At 52.9% G+C, this 26,084-nt stretch overlaps 1 protein-coding gene across 8 annotated transcripts in view; it reads left to right on the top strand.

Annotated features, from left to right (window-relative positions):
* Shank2 (SH3 and multiple ankyrin repeat domains 2) overlaps positions 1-26,084 on the top strand; it is a 445,086-nt gene that overhangs the window by 274,590 nt on the left and 144,412 nt on the right. For all 8 annotated transcript variants that reach the window (XM_052712831.1, XM_052712826.1, XM_052712828.1 and 5 more), the window contains one exon: positions 25,600-25,682. In XM_052712831.1, coding sequence (XP_052568791.1) covers positions 25,600-25,682 — 83 coding nt within the window. The remainder of the gene's footprint in view (positions 1-25,599; positions 25,683-26,084) is intronic.

Below are 26,084 nucleotides of genomic sequence, written 5' to 3'. Positions count from 1 at the left end.
GTTGTTCGAAGTCAGCCCACATTTAAGTGACTTTTGAATGAAGTTTTGTTGTTTTGTTTTGTTTTTCCTGGGCATTCTAGTTGCCTTGATTTCTCCTTTTGTAGCAAAGAATTAGGTCTTTGATAGCAAGCCGCTAAACATCCCTCCCGCCTGTGGTACATCCTAAGAATGTGAGCCGTTCCTAAGATGTTACACCCCAATCTGGACCCCAGTTCTCAGCACTCAGCGGCATCGTTTTGCAGTTTCTCCCCTCATTAACTTATGAGATGAGTGAGTAGTTCCTTGGGCATTGCCCTGGTTCTGATGGGCTGCCTCCTCTACACACTTCAACACAAAGGACCTGAAGGGTAAGCACTCTGTCTGCGGTCTCTAGCTTTAAAATTCTGGGCTCAGGGTCGTTTGGCCTCTGAACTGGAACAGTCCCACTTTATGGCATGACCCTCCTTCCACTGTCTCTGCCCCTCTGTTCTCCTCTCTGGAAGTTTGCAGGAATGTCAGGGTTTCTTTGTCCCCTTAACTCTTGGTGCTTTAGTATGCGGACCTTAGCCTGACTCTCCCCAGCACGTTGTTTACTGCCCGAGTTCCCTCTGACTCAGGAACCTTGGACTCACTCATATTTCTCTCTCTCTCTCTCTCTCTCTCTCTCTCTCTCTCTCTCTGTCTCTCTCTCTCTCTCTACACACACACACACACACACACACACACACACACACACACACACACACACACACACACCTTTCTGCATTTCCTCTGCATCACTTAAAATTATTCTACCCATCACTATTTCTCCAGGGTTTTTTTCCTCCTTATTCTAGGGGACCTCCCCAGCTTCCTAGCCTCTTGTATAAATTGTCTAGATAGTCACTTTGTCATTGTCCAAGGGCTGTTCGTTTCATGGCAGGGTGAGCTTCTGACACTTCAAAAAAGTGTTGCTGGGAGCCTCTGAGAACAGACTGGACTGTGCCAGTGTTCACAGAGGCCTCTGCATGTGGCTGCCCTCGGGGCACAGCCTCGGTGGAACATAGATTCTTTCTAGTCAAACGCCAGAACGAGCAATGGAAGGCATGCTCCACGCTTGCTCCCCACAAGAAATCATAAACAAAGACCAAGCTGGTTTCTCACACACTCCCACCAGGCATGTATCAGGAGCCAAATGAACATGGGTGTGTTCAAGTTTTGTTTCTGTTGCTGTGACTAAACACCCTGCCCAAAAGAAACTTGGGTTAGAAAAGGTTTATAACATATTACACGTTAGTCCATCCTTGAGAGAACTCAAGACAGAAACCAGGAGGCAGGCACTGAAGCAGGGGCCATGGAGGAATGCTGCTTATTGGCTTGCTATTCATGGCTTACTCAGCTTGCTTTATATGCGACCCAGGAAGACCCACCTTCCCAAGGTAACACTTCCGCAGTGGGCTGAGCCCTCCCATATCAATCATTAGTCAGGGAAATGCACCATAGACTTGCCCACAGGCCAATCTGATGGAGGCAGTTCTTCAGTTGAGGTTCCCCCTTCCCATAAGGTAACCATAGATTTGTGTCAAGTTGATAATAAAAACTGACCATCCCGGAGGGGCTGTGTGTTTTGTCCTGGAATGAGCGCACAGATGGCCAGGTGTTGGGCAGGGGTGAAGAAGTGGGTTCCAGGAATGCCACATACAACTGAGTCCTGCACAGAAGTGACTGTGTGGCTGGGGAGAGGGGAAGCCGTGAACCCAGACTGGTTACTTGGGGGAACATGTTTATCCCCAGCCTCACCACCCACCAGCCCTGTGACCCTGACAGAACACTCAGTCTTCTGCCTCTATCACAGGGCATCGAGAGTCAGAACCCCGTGTACACAAGAAGCTGGGTCACCCTGGCCTATGAGCCCCTTGGGATGACCAGGGCCTGGCCCAGCCTCTTCCCTTTCCAGGACCTGATAGTTTGGCGTTAGCAACCTGTGGCCTCACGGGAGACAACATCCCAGCATTTGTTACTTTTGTAGTCACTGTGACTTAACACTGGACAAAAAGAAAATTAAGGGAGGGAAGGTCTGTCCCCTCTCCCAGTGCAGAGGAATGCTGTCCATCACGGCAGGGGGCGGGGGGCGGGGGAGGAGATGCAGAACAGCTTTGTCCCTGGCACCCACCAAGAAACAGAAGGGGATGCCCATGCTTGACTGCTGTTCCCTATTTCATTTGGTCAGGGACCCCATCGGGTAGGGCTGCCCACATTCAGGGAGGGTCTTCTCTCTTCAGTTAAGCCTCTCTAGAGGGGACCAGAGATATGGTTTAGTGGATAGAATGCTTGCCTACCTCTCAGCAAGCTAGGGTTTGATCCTCAGCACTGCATACACTGTATGATGTAGCTCTTACCTGTAATCCTGGTACTCAGGAGGTGGAGGCAGGAGGATCAGGAGTGTCAGCTACAGAGAGAGTTGGAGACTTGCCTGGGCTAGAGGTCCTGTCGGAAAAAAAACAAAACAGAAAAGCAAAAACAAGTAAACAAATAAACAACAACAACAAAAACTCTCTGGAAACTCCCTCACGGACACACCCAATGTGTGATCAACCTTCTAGCTGTGATCCACCTCCTAGCAAGTTGTTAATGGCGATGAGCCATTATGACCCCCCCCCCCAGCACCTCCTGGTGTTAAGGACCTAATTTTAGGTTTCCTTTTTCAGAGCACATGAGGTGGTGGGAGGGATGGGAGCTCTGCTAGAGTCCAGCTTAGGGATCTGAAGCAGCAGAATGGCCTCTTGGGGGAGAGAAGGCAGGCCCCTTGTGCCTGGCCTGAGGACCAAGCTCAGAAACCGCTCTTTGTGGGGCTTGGAACCACTGACTTCTGCATTAGGGCTTTCCCCTATAGCTACTGAGCGTGTCCCACTGGGGCCTGGAGCAGAGAAGCCCAGGTGTTCGCTGGAGGATTGCTTGTGCTGTGGGATCCGGCAGGACAATCATGCACTTCCGTCCAGAATGGATTCCGCCCTGGCATCCATCCCTGCAGGGAGGCGCCTGGCTCAACACTCTCAGGCCACATTTAGCACTTTTCCCAGGTGGCGAGTGGGTGTCCTGATGGGGGAGAGCAGGCAGATGGGTGGGGCGATGGAGAAGCTGCAGAGCAGTTGCTAGGGGAGGCTGGCATTCAGGCACACCTCCAGGCCACGCCCAGCAGAGCTGCCCTTGGCCCTCCGGTTATTGGAGAGGAGGGGCCAAGGTAGGCAGGTGTCACCATGAGCTTCCTGTCTCCCCTCCTCCCTTATCTACACCAGCAGCAAAAGAAAGGTGTCAACCCTGTTCTCCCTGGAATTTTCCATGGTCACAGCTGCCGAAGGCATCCTCTGTCTGTATGGGGTCCCCTGCCTCCCCTCCTTACAGCTGTCCTGAACTGCAGCATTTACCAATTTCCATAGTGTGAGCATTCTGGCCCTCCAGTCTCAAACTGCCTGTGTGTTTACTGGTCCTGGAGCTGAGGAAACATGCCCACATCCGGCCTTGGCAAGCCGGCATGCTGCCGCACACCCCCGGTCAGCACTGTGTCCCTCTCTTGCTTCCTCCAGCTCCACCATGGCAGGCCCTCAATTTGGGAACTGAGTGAGTGACGACTGAGTGGTCTGTAAGCCTGATGGGGCCCAGCCTGGGAGTTCTGGTGCCAGAGCTCTCTTCCCTATCCTGACACAGACTCCCTGTGTGGGCCTCAGTTTCCCAACCTGTAAATGGCTATACTCTCCTCGTGTTCTTTTCCCATTGTGACTTTTTGGATATTTGGCCAGAAGCTACCATAACCACTGGTCAGTGTTCACTGTAGGTGTATGTCACTGATGGTCTCCATGCATATGCATGGCCAGTGCTCACTGCGCGAATGGATGTTGTCAGCGTTTACCATTAATGGACGTGTCAAATGGTCTTCATGCAGCTGAGATGGCTCAGCAGGTATAAAGCGCTTGCCATGCAAGGATGAGAATCTGATTTGATCCCCAGAACCCATGTAAAGCCAGATGCAGAGACATGTATCTGTTACCTTAACACTTCCGTGGTGAGGTGAAAGACAGAGACAGGATTCCTGGGAGCTCACGGGCCAGCTCGCCTGCTGTATGTGGTGGTGGGACTGTTCTGTTAGAGAATGTCTCTCAAACAGAGAACGTGTCTCAAACAGAAAGGAAGGCAAAGGCTGACCGACACTGGGGTTTTCCACTGACCTCACATGTGCTCCATTGTACAAGCTTCCCACTACACACACACACACACACACACACACACACACACACACACACACACACACACACACACACCAGGAAAAGTGCTGCCATGAATGGGCATAAGAAGCAGCATCACGGATGAACATGTCATACCGTCGTTCTAAGTGGACAAGGCCAGTGGTCACCATGAACATCCACAACTTTTGACCCTGAAGCAGGCCTATCAGGACTGGATTTCAGGGCCACAGAGGTGGCCCCAGAGCAGCCAAGGTGAGCAGGAATGCTCTGAGCCAGAATTCAGGCATGTGCAACCCATCCAGGTGCCAGCCAGCTAGAGGATGAGGCAGCCAGGCCTTCAGGTCTTCTCAAGACTAAGGTGGGCACCCAGCGGGCTCTCAGCAAATGTCTGTACTGATCCCCACCTTTGGCAAAATCCAGGTGCTCTGTCATCCTCTAGGCAATAGCAGCCTTTGGTGCCTGACTCAGGAGTAGGGGGAATGGGACCCATCTGATTCACCATTGCCTGGGCCAAGTACAGCAGCCACGTGGCTGATCTCTATTTGCTTGTGTCCCCCACTCTGTATCAGTGCCAGCTCAACTTGTCTCCTTCCCTTATCACCTGGGGTAGGGCCTGGCAGATGTTCAACCTCAGAAAAGTGAGGAAGAAAGGGGATTAATGAACGAATGGTTGATAGATGGGTGGAAGGATGAAAGATGGATTGGTGAGTAGGTAGATGGGTATATATTAGAGTGATGGATGGATGATGGATAGATGGATCATGAGTTTTGGATGTTAGACAGATGGGTTGATGATGAATCAATAAATGTTAGGTGGATGATGGATGATAGATGAATGGATAGATGGATGGGTGAATAAGTGTTAAATGAATCATAAAGACAGACAAACAGACACAGACAGATATTAGATGGATGTATGTTAGATAATGGATGAGATGGATAGATAGATGATGGATGGATGGAGGATGAATGGATGGGTGAATGGATGATGAATGGGTGGATGAATGAATGGATGGATAGATAGCTGAATGATGGATAGGTGGATGAATGAATGAATGATAGATGGATGGATGGATTGGTGAATAGATGGATGCACTGATGAGTGGTTAAGTGAGTAGGTAGGTGGGTGACTTAGGATGAGGAAAGATGCCCAGGTGGGGCAGAATGCTGAGGATCTTTCTAGGCAGAACTGTGCACCCTGTTGGCTCTTAGTAAATCCTCCTATGGGGAGAATAAGGGACAGTGTGGCCCTGAGTAGGAAAAGATTAGGTACCCAATGCCAAGCATCAAACCATGCAAAGGGTTCAGTGCCATCTAAGGAGATTCAGCTGACCCAGCCCCACACAGCTCTACTACCCCATTCCCTCAAAGGCAACAGCGGGCACCTGGCTTCACTGCCAGAGTTAGAAAGCAGTGCAACATGGTCAGATCGGCAGGAGGGCTCAGCCAGGAGAGCCTGCTACTGTCTCTGAAATTTCCTCTTGGGGAATTTGGGCTCAGTGGCCAGTCTGTCCATGCTCCTTGGCAGCCAGTCCGCTCAGCAGCACTTAACTCTTCAGGACACCCGCTGATAAAACCTGACTCTGCTAACCAAGGTCAATGCTGAGGCTGTCGTGGTGGCCAGAAGCCTGGCATAGCAGATGGCACTCTTGTGCCCCAGGTTCCCTGGCCTGGACTTGGCCCTGAGGAGGTGCAGTGTTTGTGGATGAGCAGGACTCAGTGACAAGCAAAAAGGTCAAGCCAGGGGAAAGCAGGGCTATATTCTAGGTGGGCACCTGGGATAGGAGAGAGGAGAATTGTTAGGTAGACTTGGAGCATGTCCCCTTGGGAGGCCTCAGGATGGATCCCTCTGCACTGCCAGGCACCATGGCTAGGATTGAAGTTGGGTGTCAGTCAGGGACTGGGAAGGGTTGAGGACGGGACTGGCCTCAGGTTTTGGTTGCATCTTTCTGTATTATCGTTCCCGTCCATCAGCTACAGGAGCTCAGGGCCTTGCTCAGCCCTCCTTAGTGCTAGAGCAGAGGTAGATGCATGGGCCCTTCATTCTTTATATGAAGATGTGGAGGTATGGGATAGAAGGGTCGCAGCAGTTACAGAGACAGGATGGGACCTCAGCACACTGGAAGGTTGGGTGGGGTATTTGTGTACCCTGCTTGGTACTTTGTCTCCAGCCCTCTGTGGTGAGTGGTGGACAGGGTCCCTTCCCATCACTGTGGCTTGTGCTGTCCTGGTATGAGAAGAGTGACATATAGGGCCAGCCTCCCTCAGCAAAAAGTGAGTCTTAAACATTCATGGTTTGTGGTTCTGGGGGCATTTCCCATTTTTCAAGTGCAGTGAGTGGCTAGGTTCATGAGGCAGTGACGACATCTGTGAAAAGAGAACGGATAGCAGAGAGCCTTAGCCGCCCCTCTCATTCATCAACCCGCCCGTCCATTTGTCCATCCACCCATCAACCCACTCATTTATTCTTTGTCCATCCATCCATCCATCCATCCATCATCCATCCATCCATCCATCACCCATCCATCCATCCATCCATCCATATGGTCATTCATCATTAACCTATCCATTCTTTCATCTATCCTCTCATCTGTCTATCTACCCATCTATCTATTCATTTATCCATGTAGGTATCCATCCATCCACCCATCCATCCATCCATCCATCCATCCATCCATCCATCCATCCATTCAAAAATTCACTTACTGGAGCTGGAGAGATGAGCTTAGCAGTTAAGAGCATTTGCTGTTCTTGTGCAGGATCTGGGTTCAATTCCCAGCACCCTCATCAGATGGTTCACAGTGCCTGTACCTTCATTTCCAGGGGGACTGACACCCGCTTATGACCTCCAAAGGCACTTGCATGTACATGGTACACATCCACACAAGCAGGAAAACATATAAATATATAAATATTAAACCGTTTAAATGCATGCACTTGTGTGTAGCTGTATACCACATAGCCAGCACATATGGTCAGCTGAACAGTGGCCTCCAAAGATGTCTATATCAAAATTCTGTCTGTCTACTTATAAGGCAAAAAGAGGGCTTGGCAGATTTGGTGATGATAAGGCTATTGCAATAAGGGATGATCCTGGGGTACCTGGGAAATGCCTAGGTGCCATCTCATGTCTTCCTTCTGAGAGGACAGAGCTAGAGAAGGCCCTGTGACCACAGAGGTAGGAACTAGGAGATGCAACTGTACCTCTAGTGACATCTTTAGCCACTAGAAGCTGGAGAAAGCCGACAGACCCCCACCCAGAACCTCCTTAGAAAGTGTGGCCTGTGTTGCCTTGATCCCTTCCAGTGACAACTGGAGACACACTCTCAGCCTTGAGCTCTGTGATGAAACAGACTTCTGCTGATTGGAGCTACCAAGCCTGTTGCTGTTTGTCACAGCAGCTGCAGGGGACTCATACTGTCTGGGTTGGAGATTTGCAAAGGTCTTTGTATAGGCAGGAAGACGCACCATCCATGAAGGACATGGATAGTGGTGAGATCTGAGAAGAGGAGCTGCAGGTCGGGAGGGTGGGTGGGTGGAGAGTGGGTTGCCAGATTACATGGAGATATCATTGCAGATCTTTCTAGAAGGGATGAACTGAGAAAAGGTAGAGGGGGGAGGAAGTGAGGGGTAAAGAACAGAAGATATCACTGTCAGATCCCAAGTCACATGGGAGCCTGGACAGGAAGCTATCTAGGAGGCTGAAATCAGCATGGAGATGTCCCCTCAGAGGTGGCTTGGAAGGACAAGACTCAGAGGATGCCCAACCCTTTTGTTTGTATCTCAGCTTTGTTCTTCTCCAGTTGATCCACCATGCACACGTTCTCCTACCTTCTGTGCCTCAGTTTCTCCCCCTGCAAGGAGTCCTGATTCTAGTCATGAGTGAGGGCACAGAGCCCACAGCATCCACCTCCATGTCACTGTTCCCTGTCCTTCCAATGTCCTCCTGTGAGGTAAAGTCCCCATAGATCTGTCATTCCCTCTTCATCTTCTGATAGCCTCTCCTGGAGCACGTCTGAATGTGTGCCCAGTGATGCTGGCCCATCTGCAAGGATGAAGCCTCAGGCTTCACGACTGGTCTCATGGCTAGGAGCAAACAGGAACTTCTGCTTGCCTGGCCCTGCCCGTGGTCATGGACATTTTAAGAAAAAAGAAGTGGCGTATTGGCTGTGAGCAACCTCTGAAAACCTGCGCTCATACAGCTCATGGACATTGTCATCGCTCAGCAGGACCTGGATCCTCATGATTCATGGCTCCCCGCTGCCCTTCCTCTCTTGAGATGGCATGTTCTCTGTCATAGGCCCTCTCTAACTGGGTGAACAGTGGGCCCAGGGCCCAGTGTCTGCTCTGTGCACCCAACCTCCTGAGTACAGCCGTGTTGGGGATCGGGGGCTGCAGGAACAAGTACTATGGATGAGCAGCTTAAAGAGGTAGAAGCATGGTCTCCCGCACTCAGAAGGATGAGCTCCAAATATACGTGGGCACAAGGCTGTTCCCTTTGCAGACCCTGAAGGAGAGTCACTCAGATCTTCTTCCTCCCTTGGTGGCTCCATGCCAATGACTTGTGACTGCATCCCTCTGTCCCCAGAACTTCTCTGTGTGTCTCTGTGTCCCCTTCTGTCTCCTATAAGAACACTCGCATTGGATTCAGGGTACCCCTGGGTTCAAACTAGTCTCATTTCTGGGCTTAGTGACTTCTTTTTAATTTTCTTACTCTTAATTTATTTAATCTCTCTCTCTCTCTCTCTCTCTCTCTCTCTCTCTCTCTCTCTCTCTCTCTCTCTCTCTCTCTCTGTGTGTGTGTGTGTGTGTGTGTGTGTGTGTGTGTGTGTGTGTGTACACATGTGGAGGTCACCTGTGGGATTTGGTCCTCTTCTTCCACCATGCAGGTCCCAGCAATTTAACTCAGGTCACTAGTCTTGAGTCAAGTGTCTTTACATGATGAACCATCTCACTATCCCATAACATCTTTTTATTTTAAGATTTATTTATTTATTTATGTATGAGTGTTTACCCACCCCTTATTTGTATGTACCATGTGCATGCAGTACCTACCGAGGCCAGAAGAGGGCATCAGATCCTCTGGAACTGGAGTTTAGATGTTTGTGAGCTGTTGTGCGGGTGCTGAGGACAGCTCTTAGCTGCTGAGCCGTCTCTCCAGCCCTAAGCCCATGTCATCTTAATGATATCTGCAAAAACTCAGTTACTAGGCCAGTCACACTGCAGTTCTGGGTGGGCATGAGTTTGACACGGTCCATCCTCGGTCATTGGTCATGTGTCTTCCCTGGGAACACAGGCTCCCCTGGCACAGCACCCTTGATTGACAGCCGCCTGTGCCACCCCCCACTTTCCTAGACCTTTCTCTCTGTGTCCCTTGCTGAAGTCCAGTACCATGATCCTGGGGTCCAGGCTCAGCAGTGTACCGTGACAGAATTCACACTGAGGCCGTGATCGTGGGAGCAGATGCCATAGGTACTGACAGGGTATCCAGGTACCTGAGGAAGAGGCATGTCCCCAGAGCTGTAATCCAGCAGTGGTATTATCAGGAGGGTGTGGTGCCCTTACCCACCCTCAAGGACAGGCTGGGCTGCTTGGTCCAGTGGGCAGCCACTTGTCCATCTTCAAAGACTGGTCTGTGGACCCGCAGCCCCATCAGAACTCTCTGCTTTGGCTCCCCACATTCCACGTGTCCTCAAAGATGGGTACTCAGAAATGTGAGGTGCCGCCTCCCACCGACCTGCTTCTAGGCCTGGATGACACCATCCATACGTGAAAACATGGGTGTCTTCCATGTATCTGAGCTGCAGTGTCAAAGCCTGCCACTACTCAATGCCCACTATCTAGGGTGCCCTGTTTCAAGGAGGGACAGCTCTGGGGTCCACTGTGGAGAGAAGCTTTAGGTAGCTGGGATGTTGTGAGTATGTGAGGATGGCTGATGCAAGTGTTTTCTGTCTACCTTGTGTGGACAAAATGGTGCGGGCACCTGGTGTTCTCCACAGTGTGGGTAGGAGGGACAGAGAGAAGGAGGGGACGTGGGTAAGTGAGCTCTGACATGCATTTCGGAAGTCTGTTCTGATAAACCAGGACACGCTAAGCTGCTCAGCTCCGTGAATGAGTGTGCTGACTTTGGAGGTGCGTTTGTTCCTCTTCTCGTCTCTGTAGCCAAACACCCGACAAGGAACAGCTGAGGGAGGAGGGGTCTGTTGGGGCTCGCTGCTTTGGGGGTCTGGTCCATCATGAAGGGGAGGCGTGGGAAAGATGTGGGCCGTGCTCTTCAGGCCGTGGTGGGGACGGAGTGGCTCTCACTGTGGCTGCAGGAGCAGGAGGCTGCCTGCTCACATCTGGGCAGATCAGGGAGAGAAAGGAGAATCCTGGCGCTTAGCTGGTGCTTCCTGCTTCTCCCCTTTTATCCAGTCCTGGGCCCTTCTGCCCTATCTAACCTCTCTGCACATCCCCTCAGTCAACCCCAGAGACGTGTCTCCTTGATGATTACAAATCCAGGCTAGTGGAGCACAAGGATAAAGAGGGAGGAAGTGGGCAGGGAGCAGCTGAATGGGAAGAATGAGGCACTTTGCCCCCACTTTGCCTCCACACAACCAGGCTGTAGCTACTGAGTGCCGGGGGGGGGGGGGGGGAATGCGGCTAGAAGAGCACTCAGCCCGAGCAGACAAGACCTCAGCAGGGCATCATGGGAGCACAAGGGGCAGAGGGGAGGGAGAGGCCAGCATAGGTCTAAAGGATAATCAGAGGTGGGGACAAATTTTGGGAAACTTAGAGAACAGGGAAGAAATGAAGGAAAGAAACTACTGGAGTCAGGGACCAGAGGTCGGGGGTCAGGGGCAGGGGTCAGGGACCAGGGGCTAGGGACCAGGGGCTAGGGACCAGTGGTCAGGGACCAGGGGTCAAGGACCAGGGCCAGGGGCTAGGGTAACCTCATACCTGTGGCCTGTCAGAGAGCCTGCCTACACCTTTGAGGGATCAAACAACACACTGACCTGGAAGCAGTAACTAGATGCCAGGGACAGCAGGGAAGCAACTGGAAGAAGAGGGTGAGGGGAGGCCTGGAGCCTCCTGCACAGACAAGGACCCGAGGCAAACAGCTCTTCCTCAGTGAGGGGCTGACAAGGGTCTGGGAACATCTGCAGTGTCTGGGAACAGTCACCTTAGTGGACAAGTTGGAATACTCCTAGTCTGAGGTAAAAGTGAGAGTCTCACCAGTGCAGGGCACAGACTGCTGGAGGAGCCTGAGAGAGGCCTCTGATGGGTCAGGCTGTGGGTGACCAGAAGCTGTCACTTCTTTGACAACCTTAATAAGGCACATGTCCCACAAACACTGGCCATCCTTAGACAGAGGCCACTCAGGAAGCCAGGCTCACTGTCAACTTGTGGGGCCAAGTGTCCAGTCTCTGTGTCATCAGAGGTCAGGAAGGATGTGGAATTTTATTTGAGCAGGTAACTGTCTAGTAGCAGATAGCCAACCAGAGTTGGTGGCCACCTAGCCCTCAGGATGCTCGGACAGCAAGAGCTAATGGCCATGCGCTGGGGGAAGTTGGTAACCGGCTGGACAGGCTGAGTCCTGGAGGTTTCTCAGGGCATGGTACAGGACCCAGATGTGACTGAGCAGCCATCAGTTTGGAGGGCTGTATGACAGGTTCAGATCTGCATGTCGCTGCCAGCTGTGGGGCCCAGGCCCTGCCTTGGCTTCCTCTGTCTACGCTGTGGCTAAGGTCCCGTCTGTCTCTCACTCTCTGCTAACATTATCTTCCTAAAGATGTCATTACTCTGTTGATCTTGTCCCAAACCATCTGTATGCAAGCCATTACCCCAGCTTAGCTGGGGTGCCCAGGAATCTGGGATACTCAGGGAACTCACAAAACTCTCTGAGCAACTGAGCCCAGGAAAAGTGGTTGTCCTTAGCTCTCTGCCTTGTGAACTAAATCCAGGAAAGACAAGGGACTGTGATCAGTCTTTCCTCCTGAAGGGCCGGGCTCAGCCCAGCTTTCCCCCTACCTCCTTGTTCCTGGCCACAAATATCAGCCCATGTCCACTAGGAAGCATTTGGCTATAACAAATCTCACTGGCTGAGACTGTGGCCTCGGTGGTGGGTCTGGAAGTAGCCAGAGCCAGCATTTGTTCTGTGGGTCAGCTGCAACTCTCCAGTCTCTTGGCTCTTTACTCATGGTGGCAGAGTGGCTGCTAGTGCTCCAGTCATCACACCTCTATAGCACATTCTTTGCAGGAATGTTGGGGAAGACTGTGCTACTCCAATGCCCCAAGTAGTTGAATAATTCCCAGAGATGCTGGTAGATTTGTTCTCTAATCCTTATTGGCTGAAACCATGTCCTGTGCTGTCCATGCTGCAAGGGAGGCTGGGAAAGCAGGCATCTAGCTTTTCCAGAGTCTGTGTGGGAAGTAAGACAGGGGATGGAATAGAAACTGTACTGGAAGCTGGGTGTGAGGGAGGAATGAGATGAGGCTTGGCCTCATCGCTGAAGGCACCAGCATCACTTGAGGGACATCAAAAGAGCCTCTGAGACATGATGACTATTTGAAATGGGCTTTGAGGGATGAATAGGAGTTGAACAGCTAGAATTAGCAAGCAGGGAAAGTGCTCCAGGTGGGAGCCAGAGTGCAGGCTGGGAATACAGCTCAGTGGTAAGGGACTGGCCTAGCATGTGTGAAGCCCTGGGTTCAATTCCCAATACCATGGGAGTGTGGGTGTAAGAAAGGCTCTCCATTCAGACAGAACCCCAGGGCACCCCTGGTTGAATCTCTCATGCTTGATACCAGCTGTACGCTTGTTTCTGTGTGGAAGAAGCCCCATCTCTCTTCCGATTTGCCAGCCCATAGGGTGGGACTGCTGCCTCCTTTGGGGCTTTTCTTTTAGGCTTTGGGTATAATCTACTGACAGAATATCAGAGTATCCCGTATGCAATCTGGCAGCTCAGCCACTTCCCAGTTGTGCTGCTGGAGTCTGCTCTGTCCCCATGGACAGATGACAGCCAGCTCTGTCGTCCTGGGGGAGGGGCTGTGAGCATTCAGAGCCCCCAGCTGACAGTATCACTGGTCATAGGACACTGCCTCCTGCCCCCAGCAGCTGGGCTCCATCTCCAGGTATGTTCTCTTGTGAAAAGGTCTCTGTCTCTCCATGCCGTTGACCCCCTGATCTGTAGAAGAGTCATTGTCTAGCGTGGTGACTCACGTCTGTACTCAGAAAGCTGAGGCAGGAGTATTGCTGTAAGTGTGAGGCCAGCCTGAGCTATATAGTAAGCCAGATTTGGCTACCTGGTGAGATTCTGCCTCAAATAAAACCAAAAAAGGCCGGGCGGTGGTGGCGCACGCCTTTAATCCCAGCACTCGGGAGGCAGAGCCAGGCGGATCTCTGTGAGTTCGAGGCCAGCCTGGACTACCAAGTGAGTTCCAGGAAAGGCGCAAAGCTACACAGAGAAACCCTGTCTCGAAAAACCAAAAAAAAAAAAAACAAAAAAAAAAAAAAAAAAAAAGAAAAGAGTTCCTTTCTCTTAGGGAAACTGAAGGTTCAGTCGGTTACGCTGAGAGCACTCGGAGCCCATGAACACAGTCATTATGATAATTGGCGTATTAATTACCACTTGATAATTATTGCTCACGAAGGCTGAGTCCAGGCAGACCTCAACTGTGAGCCGGGCTAGGGGGGCGAGAGGGCACTTTGCTTTGTGCGAAGGGTTCTCCATCTCAGCCTCCAGACCCTTCCAGGGCAAGTCACGGGTGATCTGGTTTCTCCACACCGCTCCCTGGCATATCAATCCAGGCACACCTGCGCTGGGCTGTGTCACAGCTTCTGAGGACAATTAATTCTCTTCTTAGCTTCCACTGTAGGCAGTGATGTACCACGCAGGTGTGTTGTTTGTGTCCATCCTAAATCCTGACAGATTACTGAAGACACATCCTGAGAAAACCCAGCCCAAGGCACTGCGTATTTGTCAATAAAGCTTTATTGGAGCCGAGTGGAGCCCATGCTTTCTTGTGTTGGCAGGGCTGCTTCAGAGTCACACTGGGCAAGGCTTCCCTCAGAGCCGGGGCTGTTGACTCTGGGTCTGTGTAGGAAAAGTGGTCAGCTGCTGATCTGGAATACAGATATCTTAAAGTGCGCCCTCTGCCTGGGTGTGGTGGCAGCTCTGGGGACATGAAGGCAGGAAGGTTAGAAGTTCAAGGCCAGTCTCACCTATATGGTGAGTTTGAGGCTGCCCCAGGCTACATGAGGCCCTGCGTAAAATAAATAGATAAATTAAATAGCCTAAATAACTAGAGCCAGGAATGTGACTTACTTGGTAAAGTGCTGGTCTGACATGCAGGAAGCTCTGAGCTCAATTCCCTGCACCTAAAAAAACAGGTGTGATGATGATGCATGCCTATAATCTTAGCACTGGGGAAGTGGAGGTAGGAGGGTCAGGAGTTCAAGGCCAGCCTTGGCTACATAGTGAGTTTGAAGCCAGTGTCAGTTAAAGGAGAGCCTGTTTCTAAAAAGAAGAGAAAGAAGGGGGGCAGCGGAAAGGGTGGGCTCCATCTCAGATGCCTCGAGGACTCTGAACTACTTCTGTAAGCAGCACTTTGGTGCCGGTCTCCTCTCTGAGCACAGCACCTGGGGGAGGAGCATCATAGTCTCATACTGAAGGGATCCCATCCGCAGCGGACCCCATGTGCTTCCCGTGGCCCCACCAGATGACAGTGCCGCTGTGGAATTCTTTTCACAGTTCTGTGTTGAGGCACATCCACGGAGCTTGGTATAGCATGGCCGTGCAGGCTTGTGGCCTGTGCCAGGCAACCTATGTGTGCCAGAGGCAGCCCTGTCCCCATGTGGTCAAACACCGCCATGTTCACACATCAGAGCATGCTTACAGAAGAGCACCGCCTGATACGGGGGTGAGCTGCAGCAGGCCAGTGTGGGGCCAGCTGTGACTTGGTCTTGTAGCTTCAGCCTAGCCTGGTCTTCTCAAGGCATTCAGGGTGGGCAAGCCCATTGGGGGGCCTCCTCACTAGGGTCTGGGGTCCCAACAGACATTCACACATTTTTTTTTTAAAATTGGCATTTATTTTATTTATTTGTGTATGAGAGTCCACACTCCATGGCATTCACGTGGAGGTCAGAAGACAACTTGCTGGAACAACTGAGGTTGTCAGGCTCAATAGCAAGTACCTTTACCTGTTGAGCCGTCTCACTGATCCCAATGATTCACAACTAGCACGTTGCTCTACTCTACCTCACAGACCAGAGTCGGGGGCTAGCCGTGTGAGAAGAGCCAGTGTCTATTTCCTGGCCGGTTTGCACGGTCCTTTTGGGCTAGCTTTGAGACAAACAGATGGGGCAGGCCTGATCTGTCATTCTAATTATCGGATGGAGGGAAAGGCACAAACAGACTTGCCTGTACTTGCAGCAAAATACCAGGCAGCTGGACTGCCCTGTGGTTATTCTAGAGACTGGTCCACACAGCATGGAGGCTGGGGTTCCAGAGCAGCCTTGGCCTGGAAGGTCCCCCAGTCTGGAGACTCAGCAGGTCACAGAATCAGGAGCCATGGGGAGCAGGGTTTTCAGCGGAGCCCACATTGAACTCATGCAGGAATGGTCTGGGAGGTGACTCCTGATTCTAAAAATGGAAGTCCCATGTCCCAGCAGAACAGGGCAGGGAGTTGAGCCATGCCTCCCTGGCTACACAAAGGTGTCACCAGTAGCTGCTGAGACCTGAGGCCAGTGGATGACCATGTGTGGGCATTCTACCCAGAGCTGGGTGCTCAGTCCTGCGGGCGGGGCCAGCATCCACCAGACACACAAGTCACTAAAGGACCTATGCAGTGACAGCAGTCTGGCTCCTGAAGACCATGGCAGCTTTGTGCAGAGAGCATGGGCCATGCAAAGACACTGTGGTTAATGAGTGGGACCCGCCCACAGAAGGGGAGATGGCAGCCAGACTGGAGTATAGGCAGTGGGGAGGAACAGGGGCCTGGTCACAAAGGGTCTTAGCCATGGTGGGGATTTTAGATCTTGTTCCCAAAATGGTGAAGCTCTGCAGAGGAGTATTTTAAATGGGAAAGATATATTGTCTGATTTAAGGTGGTTTTTTTTGTGTATGTGTCCATACATACCTGCATACAATTAAGAGTGAATTCGGGGGAGATCCCGCATCAGGTCTCTGTGGGCCCCAGCAGGGCTTGGAGGGGAATTCTGAGTCCTAGGTGAACATACAAGTTTTTTTCTCTGTCTTGGTCTCCAGAACCATGCTGGTTGCAGGGTCGGGGGGAACACCTGCAGGGAAGTTCCTGGAGAATGGCACCCAAATGTTTCCTGTTTTCCTTGGCATTTAGGCCCTTCTCCTCAGTTGTTAGCTTGAATCAGCTTCTCCCAGAGTTCTGTAAGTCACTCTACACACTTGCCTTTGTGGAGAGGCCCAGCTGGGCTCATAGAGGGAGGCCTCAGGCCACAGGGGCAGAATCCCTAGGTTCCTGAAAGCTCCAGAAGGAAGGAAGCTGCTGTCCCTCCCTCATGGGCCCCTGACCCTCATCTTCCCCTTCAATGGGAACATCTTGTGTATATCATACAGGTATGTCCTGCTGCATGCTCCAGGCAGGACACCTAAGACTGTCCTGCTAACACACATATAAAGGCAGGGTGCACATGGCATTATCTACATTTGTGCATTACATTTCCAGAATGCAGCAGGCTCCTTGAGGTGCAGGAGCTTTCTCTCAAGCTCACAGACTTCCAGACCCTGCCCTGTGCCTGGTCCCTCTCAAAATAACTTTTCCTCACCAGCCTGGGTGTGTTGAGGCTGTGGCCAACACCAACATTGCAAGTGAGGATGGCAAGGCCACCAAGGGAATTCTGCTAAAGACCCTTTGTGGGTTCAGGATACTGGGACGCATCTCACCTGGGGTCTGGGTCCTCCTGACCCCACTCTGCATGGTTCCCCTCATTTTAGCTGGGAGCAGTGATCACTGTCATCAAGGCAAGGTGCTTCTGGAACCATCTTTTTTTTTTTTTGGTTTTTTGAGACAGGGTTTCTCTGTGTAGTTTTGGTACCTGTCCTGGATCTCACTCTGTAGACCAGGCTGGCCTCAAACTCACAGAGATCCGCCTAGTTCTACCTCCCGAGTGCTGGGATTAAAGGTGTGTGCCTCCGCCGCCCGGCTGGAACCATCTTCTTGAAGTGTGCTTGGCGGGCAGCACATCGGATGGTGCTTAGGCAACACTCGTGGGTGACTTATTGCAAGGTAATGAGACGATTTAATTCGATTCAAGTTCTCTGCTCATGATTGTTTCCATCAGGAAGAAGTTGTATTGCTTATCACGTTAGCAACGAGGAAGGAAATGGTCGTAATAAACACCGGCAGGGCGTTTTCATAATTGCCCATCTGAGAAACGGCTTCTGCAAGCGTGCATCTGAGGAGGGTGTGTGCCGTCTCCACGGGTAGAGGTGACACAGTGGCGCCTCCATTCATCGAGAGAGTGGCTCCCAGGAGCCAGGAGGAGTGCAGTCCATGTCTGTGTCCCTCACTTCCCACAGGTGACACGGCTCTGATTTCCAGTAACATCCTTGCTTGACTGGCACTGAAAGCCTAAGTGGCACCTGGCATGAGACTTAGTGGCCCAGAAGCAAGATAGCTTTACCAATCATGCGGCAATAAGCAAGCAGGATGTTAGAAGATGGCATCATATGTGGATAAGGCCAAGAGGACCCCCCCCCTACTTTAGTGGCAAGTGACAAATGATGAGGAACCCCTCCTGTCCACCAGCAGGCTTCCAAGCCTTACCCTGGACCAGGCTATTCTGCCCCTGCCCACCCGCAGATAGGCCCTCTGTGCCAATCTACAGCCAGCTCTACCTCCATGAGCTGGGCTGACTGCCCATACCGGCAGCAAGAGGGCCTGGCTGGCATCACTGCCGGCTGAGCTGGGACACCTGTTAAGTCCTGGCCTGTGCCCCAGCACCTCCCTACCCCCCACAGAAGAGCTGACAGCATCCTGCATGGCCCCATCCTTCCTGATTGGCAGAGTTCAGAAATTTCTAGGGCATCCACTGTCACCGCTGCTCCCTGGGGACACGTCTTTCTAATAGTGCCCCAGTTCTTGCACAGCCGGCCACCGGGACGCCATCACAGGAGCAAAGGGGGGGGTGCCACTCTCAGCCTTCCATTCCCTGTACTGGAAGTGCTTCCGGAAGATGATCAGAGCAGCCCCACCTCCCCACGGCCCACCCCACTACTAGTGAATGTTCCCAGTGTGCCCATGGGCCTTACTCAGCACACCTTTTGGCCATTGGAGTTGTCTAAAATAAGTTTTCCCTTGAACCCGTTCAGCTGAGTCACCGTGGCCACTGCCTGGCGGTGCCCTCACACGCTTCTTAGCAACCAACAGCACTTGAGGATTCTCCTGAGGTGAGAAAAATCTAACTTACAAGTGATTTTCACACCTGAAGGAATGATGTTTACAGATACCAGATTTAACAAGAAATGGAGTTGACCCCAGGTGAGATTCCAGAGACACTTAATCAAACGGCAGGCTGGCTTCCATGTTGCTGCTTAAACCCTGTGGATTTGAGAGGCACGGAATTTGTTTCCCAGCTTGCAAATAGGCTTGAGAGTTGAAGCCAAAGGCTGGGGACAGATGGAGTCCCCACTCATCTGCATGACTGTGGATACCACCCTGTCACTCGATGGTGGCCTCCACACCTGCATAGGCTCAGCTGCCTGTAGTCCATCCCCAGCAGGATCTGTGAAGTCCCTTTCTGCAGTCCTCTATCTGCACTAATGTGGGGCGGCTTCCTGATGTCTGGGTCCCTGTAACACCCGGCTCTTGCATGGGACCTGCCTGGTTTCAGCTTCCACTGTGATCCCTTGTCGAGCCATAGACCTTGATGGGTCCTCTGTCACACTCGTGGGCCACTCCCAACACACAAATGAACATCCATATCCTCCAGGGAGCTGAATTGGGCCCAGGGAGGGTTGTGTAGGGAAGAGTCACTGGCTTTCACCCCAGGACTAAGTAGGAATTCCAGCCACTTGTGTGTGTCAACTCCACTGAGGAGAAGAAACAGCTCAACTGCTTATCTAGCATCTCTGCCTTCCTGGGTGACTGACACAAGGGACCAGCTGGAACTGTCACAGATTCCAGCATCTTGCTGCCCAGGTGCCAACATTGGCTATGTGTGTGCAGGTGGAGCCCAGCATCCCTGGACATCCCTGGGATCCCTGCTCTGCAGCCCCCCTCATGCCTCACAGCCACAGCCATCCACTCCTGGGCATTCTGTGCCTCTGTCTTCTCTATGAGGAGATCGTCTGCACCTCACAGCACCACCTCCTCTGATGTCAACTGAGCAGTTTTCTGTGACTGCCAAATCCATTTGTCTTCCTAACTCCACCAGCCAGATCCAGAGGTCAAAGACATGGGCAGCCCTGCCCCTACTTCCAGCCCCCGAAGAGGGGAGGGTTCCTGGACCCCTCCTGGTCCCTCTTGTTTGACTGCAATTCTTTCATAGCTAGTGGCTGCGTCCCTCCAGACCCCATTCAGCCTCCGTGGCTTCTCCCTGATGTCTTTGAACCTCCAGTTCCCTCTGCTTCTTTCTGGTAAGGATGCGAATGAGCATTGGTCTCATGGGCTCCTAAACTCAGAATGCCCATCTCTAGAAAGACCCTGCTCCCAAGGATCCAGGGACCAGGAAGTAAGGGGGTGGGGTGGGGTAGGGGGTAGAGGGTGCCCCATTCAATAATCTCCGTAAGTCCAGATTGAGCTATTCCCTCCAAGATGCCAAACATTCAGTAGGCTATCCGCTGACACTTAGTAGGTGTTCACTACAAATGCCTGAGTTAATATACTAATGTGGCAGCTTCACATGGGGCCCCAGCTACTTCTGGCCTGAGGCTCGAACCCCATCACAGCTAATCAAAGCAACTTGATTGATAGGGTTGTCGTCCCTCAAGGACCCCAAGAGAGGCCCAAGTCCACATCCACAACCCCATGTTCAGGATCAATCTGCCCATGGTGGTCCTGTCCCTAAAAGACTGGCTTACAACCACGTGGGACACCTCTTGCTCAGTCTCCCCAACCAAGGCCTGACTGCCTGTGGCTCCGAGTTTGCCCTCCTGTAGGAACAGCTGCCTTGAAAGGAGCTATCAAAGCCAGCTGTGGGTACCTGCAGCCTTCCCTGGCCTAGCATGCCGCCCCACATGAGGAAGGCATCCCCCTGGGCCACTCTAAACACTTGGAAGCCGAACGTGACAGTGAGAAGTGTCAACTTGACGGGGTCTAGAGTCACTTAGGAGACTGGCCTCTGGGCATGCCTGTGGAAGTTTCTAGACTGGGTTAACGGAGGTGGAAGACCCATCTTGAATGTAGGGGCCACCATCCCAAGGGCTGGGGTCCCAGACTAAGTAAAAAGGAGGAAGTGTGCTGAGCCCCAGCATTTATCTGTCTCTGTCTTCCATACTGTGGGTGCAATGTGCCCGGCCGCCTCACACTCCTGACTCCGTGCTTTCCCTGCCATGATGGACGGCACCCTTGAACTGTGAGCCGAGTGAACCCTTCCCTGCTTAAGTTGTTCCTGTCAGGTGTGATGGCACAGTAGCAGGAGAAGTGTGACACCAGGGGTGATGGCTCACATCTGTAACCCCAGCAACTCGGAGGCTGACATGGGGGGCCACCAAGAGCGCAAGGCCAGCCTGGGCTACAAAGTGAAACCTTGCCTTCAAAAACTGAAAAATAAATAAATAAATGCCTCTGTGGCTTGGTGGACACCACAAACCTCTTCAGGCATGCCATGGTGGGTGAGGTCCTTCAATCCACTCTGTGGCAGACCTCAAGACCCCACAGCCACTCCACCTGGACTTGGTCAGTTGACACAAGGTGGGTCAGGGGGATGGGAGCAAACATGGCTGCCTTCTGCATGGGGTTCCTAGAGGTCAGTGTGTTTCCTGTAGAAACAGCTCTTTCATGCTCCATGGCAACCGATGGACCGGGCCCTACCTTTATGTGAACTGGGAAAGGAATCTGGCCCCTCCTCAAGGTTCTGCCATATGTCCACATGGCCATAATGCATACATGACCACATACATGAACTGTGGGCGGTGTTCTCTGACAAGTACTGTGCACAACCTCCGCAGCTGTACGGAGCTACCCTTGCCCCATACCTGCCTGCTGCGGGTAGATGTCGACATAGGAGGGTACATTTGGGGTACTCTGTGCAGAAAACAAATCTGGAGGGCATGTTGATGGCTTGTATTTGTGTCCAGTCAACAAACACTGGGATATTTTAAAGTAGGGAACTTTGTTTCCTGGAATACCCACAGCGAATGCTTTATACACCTGGTTAGGGATGGGTGAGGGAACAGGGCTCCAGCAGCAGCCTGAGTGGGGTCACCCAGAAGCAGTGTGCAGGATATGGGAGCTTCAGATATGTCCCGGTGAAATGTGGGCAGTGGTCTTTGGGTCGAATCTGGAGGGTAGATACGCTGGATCAGCCAGGCAGGGGCTGCCAGGGCCTTAGGCAGCTTTAGCTCTGCTTCTGGGAAAGTGCCAGGGGCAGCCAGCGAGACTGAGTCATGCTCACCCAGGATCAGGGTACTGTTTATCAGGGGGAAGGGGCTGCTGAGACAGAGCCCAGGATGGCCCTTCCCTATGCGCTCATCCCCAGCATCTCCCACCCAGCTCCCCTCTGCCACGTGTTGCCTCCCTGCCTCAGGTTCTGCCAGCCCCTGAGCATTTGGGGTGATCTGCAACAACAGCTCACTGTCTCTCGAGAGATTGAGCCCCTGGGGAGAAGGGAGCCTTTGCTCCTGGGTCACAGAAAAAGAGGAAGGGTACATGAAAGCTTGAGGGCAGGACCCCCAGCACTGGCTCTGCCCACAGCTGTGTGTCTGTCCGTAGAAACTCACTGTCCGCTTCTAAGTCTTAACCCGCTCTCTTCAGGTGGTGGATGTCTGGAGTTAGGGTTTAGGCCCAAGGTCTGTTGGTGGGTAAGGGTGGTGGGCGTATGGTGGGGCTTAGCTCCTGAGAAACATCACAGAGAGAAGGAACTGGAAGCCGTCTTCCAAGAATGGGAGGCTCAGGAGAAGACACACAGGGCTGCCACAGCAGGAAGCAGCTGGGAAGGTCTTAAAAGATCAGAATCTGGGAGAAGGCTGTGGCCTGGGGTTGCAGAAGAAGGTCAGTAATCCTGCTGATGCCTCTAACAGTGGCCTTTAAAACTGAAAACAATCCTGTGTGTTACAGCTGACTGCCCACCAGGGGCCGCCCTGAGAGTGCAGGGTCTCGAGGGGTATGCAGCACCCTCCTTCTGCCCCCCTGATCGTACCGTGGTTGTGATTCTCATTCTATAGAGGAAGATCTGAGGCTTAAAAGGTCAGGGTGACCTTGGGCTCAGCGTCACACTTCGCTTTGAACCAGGCTCAGTGGCACCCCTGCCCCCACAAGCAGTCAGGAAGAGACAGCCAGTGTCCAGTCAGTACCGTTGGCCTGAGGAGGACCCTGTGACTGTGGTGTGAGGAAGTGTCTGGGTGCACTTCTGCTGGCTGATGGAATGCGTTCTGGGAGCCCACCATGGCTTCTGCCCTGAGCCAGGCCAAAGCCAGTGCTGTTGGTCACCTGTGTCCAGGGAAATGTGCAGATATTGTGTCTGAGACCCTCAAGTCAGGGCAGCCTGCCCCCAGATGCTAAAGCACCTGGAGAGAAGGGGGTGTGCTGGACAGCAAAGGCTCAGAGAGACCCCTGTGACTAAGAAGGCTCCTAAGGGGGCCACAGGGTTTCTACTGTCTGGCTACTGAGGGGGCCCCGGAGCCAAGCAGGCGGCTTCCCTTTGGAAAGTTGGAGGAGAAAGGGTATACAGTCACAAAGGGTCTCCAGTAAGAGACCTGCGTCTATATTCCAGGAATCGAGGGCGGGCACAAAACTGTGGAAATGGAAGGGTCTGGCACAAGCTCGCTTTGCCCGTGTCCTGTAAGGTCCCTGAATCCACAGCAACAAGTCCCGCCCCACCCCAGCTCTCCTCCCAACCAGTCATGTGACGGCAGGAACTGGCTACCAGCCAGGCCCTCTCCAGTTACTGACCATACTTGAAAGGGGTTCCCTGGGGCCTTGTCACTAACCCACACTATCACGGGTACTGTGGCATCCAACCACAGCAGCCCCAAGTGATTGTGGGCTGTCCTCACAGCCTGTTGATATGGGAAGCAGAGGACCGAAGGGCCTGTTGCTTCCTGCAGGCCAGCCCATGACTTGCCCGCCCATGGGCTCTCATCACCCTGGTGGGACCTGACGGTGCAGGGGCCTCTGAGAACTGAGTAAAAGGAGTCTCACACACCTGTGCGCAGGATCCAGGAGGCTGGCGGAATGTCTCAGCAGACAGAGCAAGGTTTGAGGTTAGCTTCCCAGCCACCTTCTCAGACTCCTGTAACTAGTCATCCTGCTTACACCATTGTGTCACCATCCAGCCTGAGTCACTGCCCAGCCCTTGTTGCCTTCCCCACAGCCAATGCCCAGAACACAGAGCGTCCCCCACCCTGGGGCATTACTCAGCATGACCCTGTGATGGGTAACTCCTGTGTCCCCAACATCATCAGTCTCACCTGCCCAATGGGAACCTAGAAAAGTCACTGCTCTCTCCTTACCTGCTGCTACCCAGTGTGTCTAACCGGGCACATGCTCTAACCACTGGCCACATGTACCCAAGGCAGCTTTAATAGGGCCGACCCAAAATTACAAACTTTACTCAGACATTGTAAAGGTTCTTTTGCCGTATTTTTTTTTTCCTTGTGGCTTTACTGCGTGGTTCTTACTTTGTAACTGGTAATGTCAACATAGTGTCACAATGACAAAAGGTTGGACTGGCCTGCTAGGCCGGTTAGAAGGGGCTGCCCTGCTCCTCCAGCGCCAGGGTGCCCTGTCCTAGTTGGCTGCTATCTGCAGGCCAGACTCTAGGTTCTGTGCTTTCTGTAGACCACAAGCCAAAGAGAACTGACAGTCGTCACCGCGGTGGGACTCAGAGCCCAGCCTTGCTCTTCACTCCCTCCTTCATGTGTGCCTCGGGGCTCTGCTGCTCCTTCTGTTGGGGTTTCTGGCCACCGCCGTCCTATGTCCTCACACCTCCCACTGGGGCTCTAGAGAAGAAAGCCCTCTCCCTCCTTCTCCAGGTCCCAACCCCCAGACTTCCTGCCTTCTGACTTACTTCCGGGGGGCGGGGGCAATGGCTGAGTCTGAGATGCAGACAGCCCTGTCTCCTGCCCTTCAGCGGCCACCAAAAAGGCCAGTGAGGGCCACAGTTGGGGGCTCTCGAGCCATTTAGGCAGCATCTTCCTGTCCTGTGTGCCCTGCATGCACCTCTAGGTGGACAGAGTTCTATTAGTGTTGGTGATAGGCGGCTTTGGCCGGAACAGCAAAGTTGGGGCTTTTTAGTCTGTTTCCTTTAAAATTGGAAATGCTATACAAAGAGGTGAGCCCTGTGGTTTTCAGCCCTTGCAGTGGGGACACGGCTGGCCTTTTTGTCCTCAGCAAGGCATCTTCCTCAGGAGGGAGCTGCCGCCCTTCTTGGCTCTGATGGGACTGAAATGGCCTGAGCCCCTCACTCTCTCACCCCTCAGCCTTGGCCTCTGTGGTGGCCCGGAGAGACACAGAGCTGGCGGCTCCCCCTCCCGCCGGCCAGCAGCCCAGCCTGCAGATCCTCTGCGCGCGGGATGACGCCCAGGCAGCCGTGCCGGTCGCACTGTGGGCTCATCAGATGACTGTGGGGGCTCCTGCTGCACACCACATTCCCTAGGACGGGGGAGAGGGAGGGAGGGGGCGCTGGCTGCAAAGCTCAGGTCTCTGCGTCCCCAGTGCCTGCTGCTGGCTCGTGCACAGCACAAGCGGAGAGAACCTGATCTCCTCTTTAAGCCCCTTCAAGAAATAGCAAAGCAAAGCAGCTCTCTTGGTTATTCCTCCGGCTGATTTCCTCTGCTTCCCTGGAAGATGCGTCTGGCCGAGACAGGCCTGGGGACCTCCTTCACCACGCTGCTGCCTCTGCCGCCGCCACCACCACCCGGGCCACTTACTTTCTTTGCTCTGGGCGGTGGTGTCCTGGCTAGCCCCCAGGTTCCTTGAGCTGGGCCCCCTGCTCCCCAGCGGCCTGGGCAGCCCCTCCAGCATCCATGACTCCTTCCCCCGGCTGGCTCCCGCGCCCGCCGCCCCCCTCCACATCCCACTGTGCCCCGCTCGCCCATCCTGCTACCCCCCCACCCCCAGCTCCTCCTGCACCGAGCTGCTGCCCAGGCTCCTCCATGCTGCCTGGATCCGAGCTGGGTGATTAATTGGCTGTGATGATGAGCGTCCCCGGCGGTGGAGCAGCCACCGTGATGATGACCGGTTACAATAATGGTCGCTATCCCCGGAATTCTCTCTACAGTGACTGCATTATTGAGGATAAGACGGTGGTCCTGCAGAAGAAGGATAATGAAGGCTTTGGATTTGTGCTCCGAGGGGCAAAAGGTAAGCGTTCCGGGATCCCTTCCTGTGGTGTGTGTGTGTGTGTGTGTGTGTGTGTGTGTGTGTGTGTGTGTGTGTGTGTGTGTGTTGCACACATGCTTGTATGGAGAACCTTCCCCAGCTTGGAAATAAGCATGAAACAAGCATTTTCCTGGGGGCACTTGGTTGCTAGACAACGATGCTCTTTAACATTCTGCCTTCCTCAGAAAACATCTAGGCTTCCTGCAGGCATGTTTTTAATTTTCCATCTACAGTACTGCTCCAAATGAGCTGCTCTCTCTCTCCTTCCCTCCCCCCACCTTTTTCTCTCAGTCCTGGGGAGACCCTGCAGCTTGGGCTTCAGTTCAGTCACAGTGTTGTTGCCGGCTCTCAAAGCTCCTGGTCTCAGATACCCAGAATGGCCCA

This window comes from Peromyscus californicus, unplaced genomic scaffold (assembly GCF_007827085.1).
Source record: "Peromyscus californicus insignis strain IS unplaced genomic scaffold, ASM782708v3 Scaffold_4__1_contigs__length_199733344, whole genome shotgun sequence".
Taxonomy (NCBI): Eukaryota; Metazoa; Chordata; class Mammalia; order Rodentia; family Cricetidae; genus Peromyscus; species Peromyscus californicus.
The sequence above is the reverse complement of the archived record's forward strand: the minus strand, read 5'-3'. Positions and strand labels throughout refer to the sequence as shown.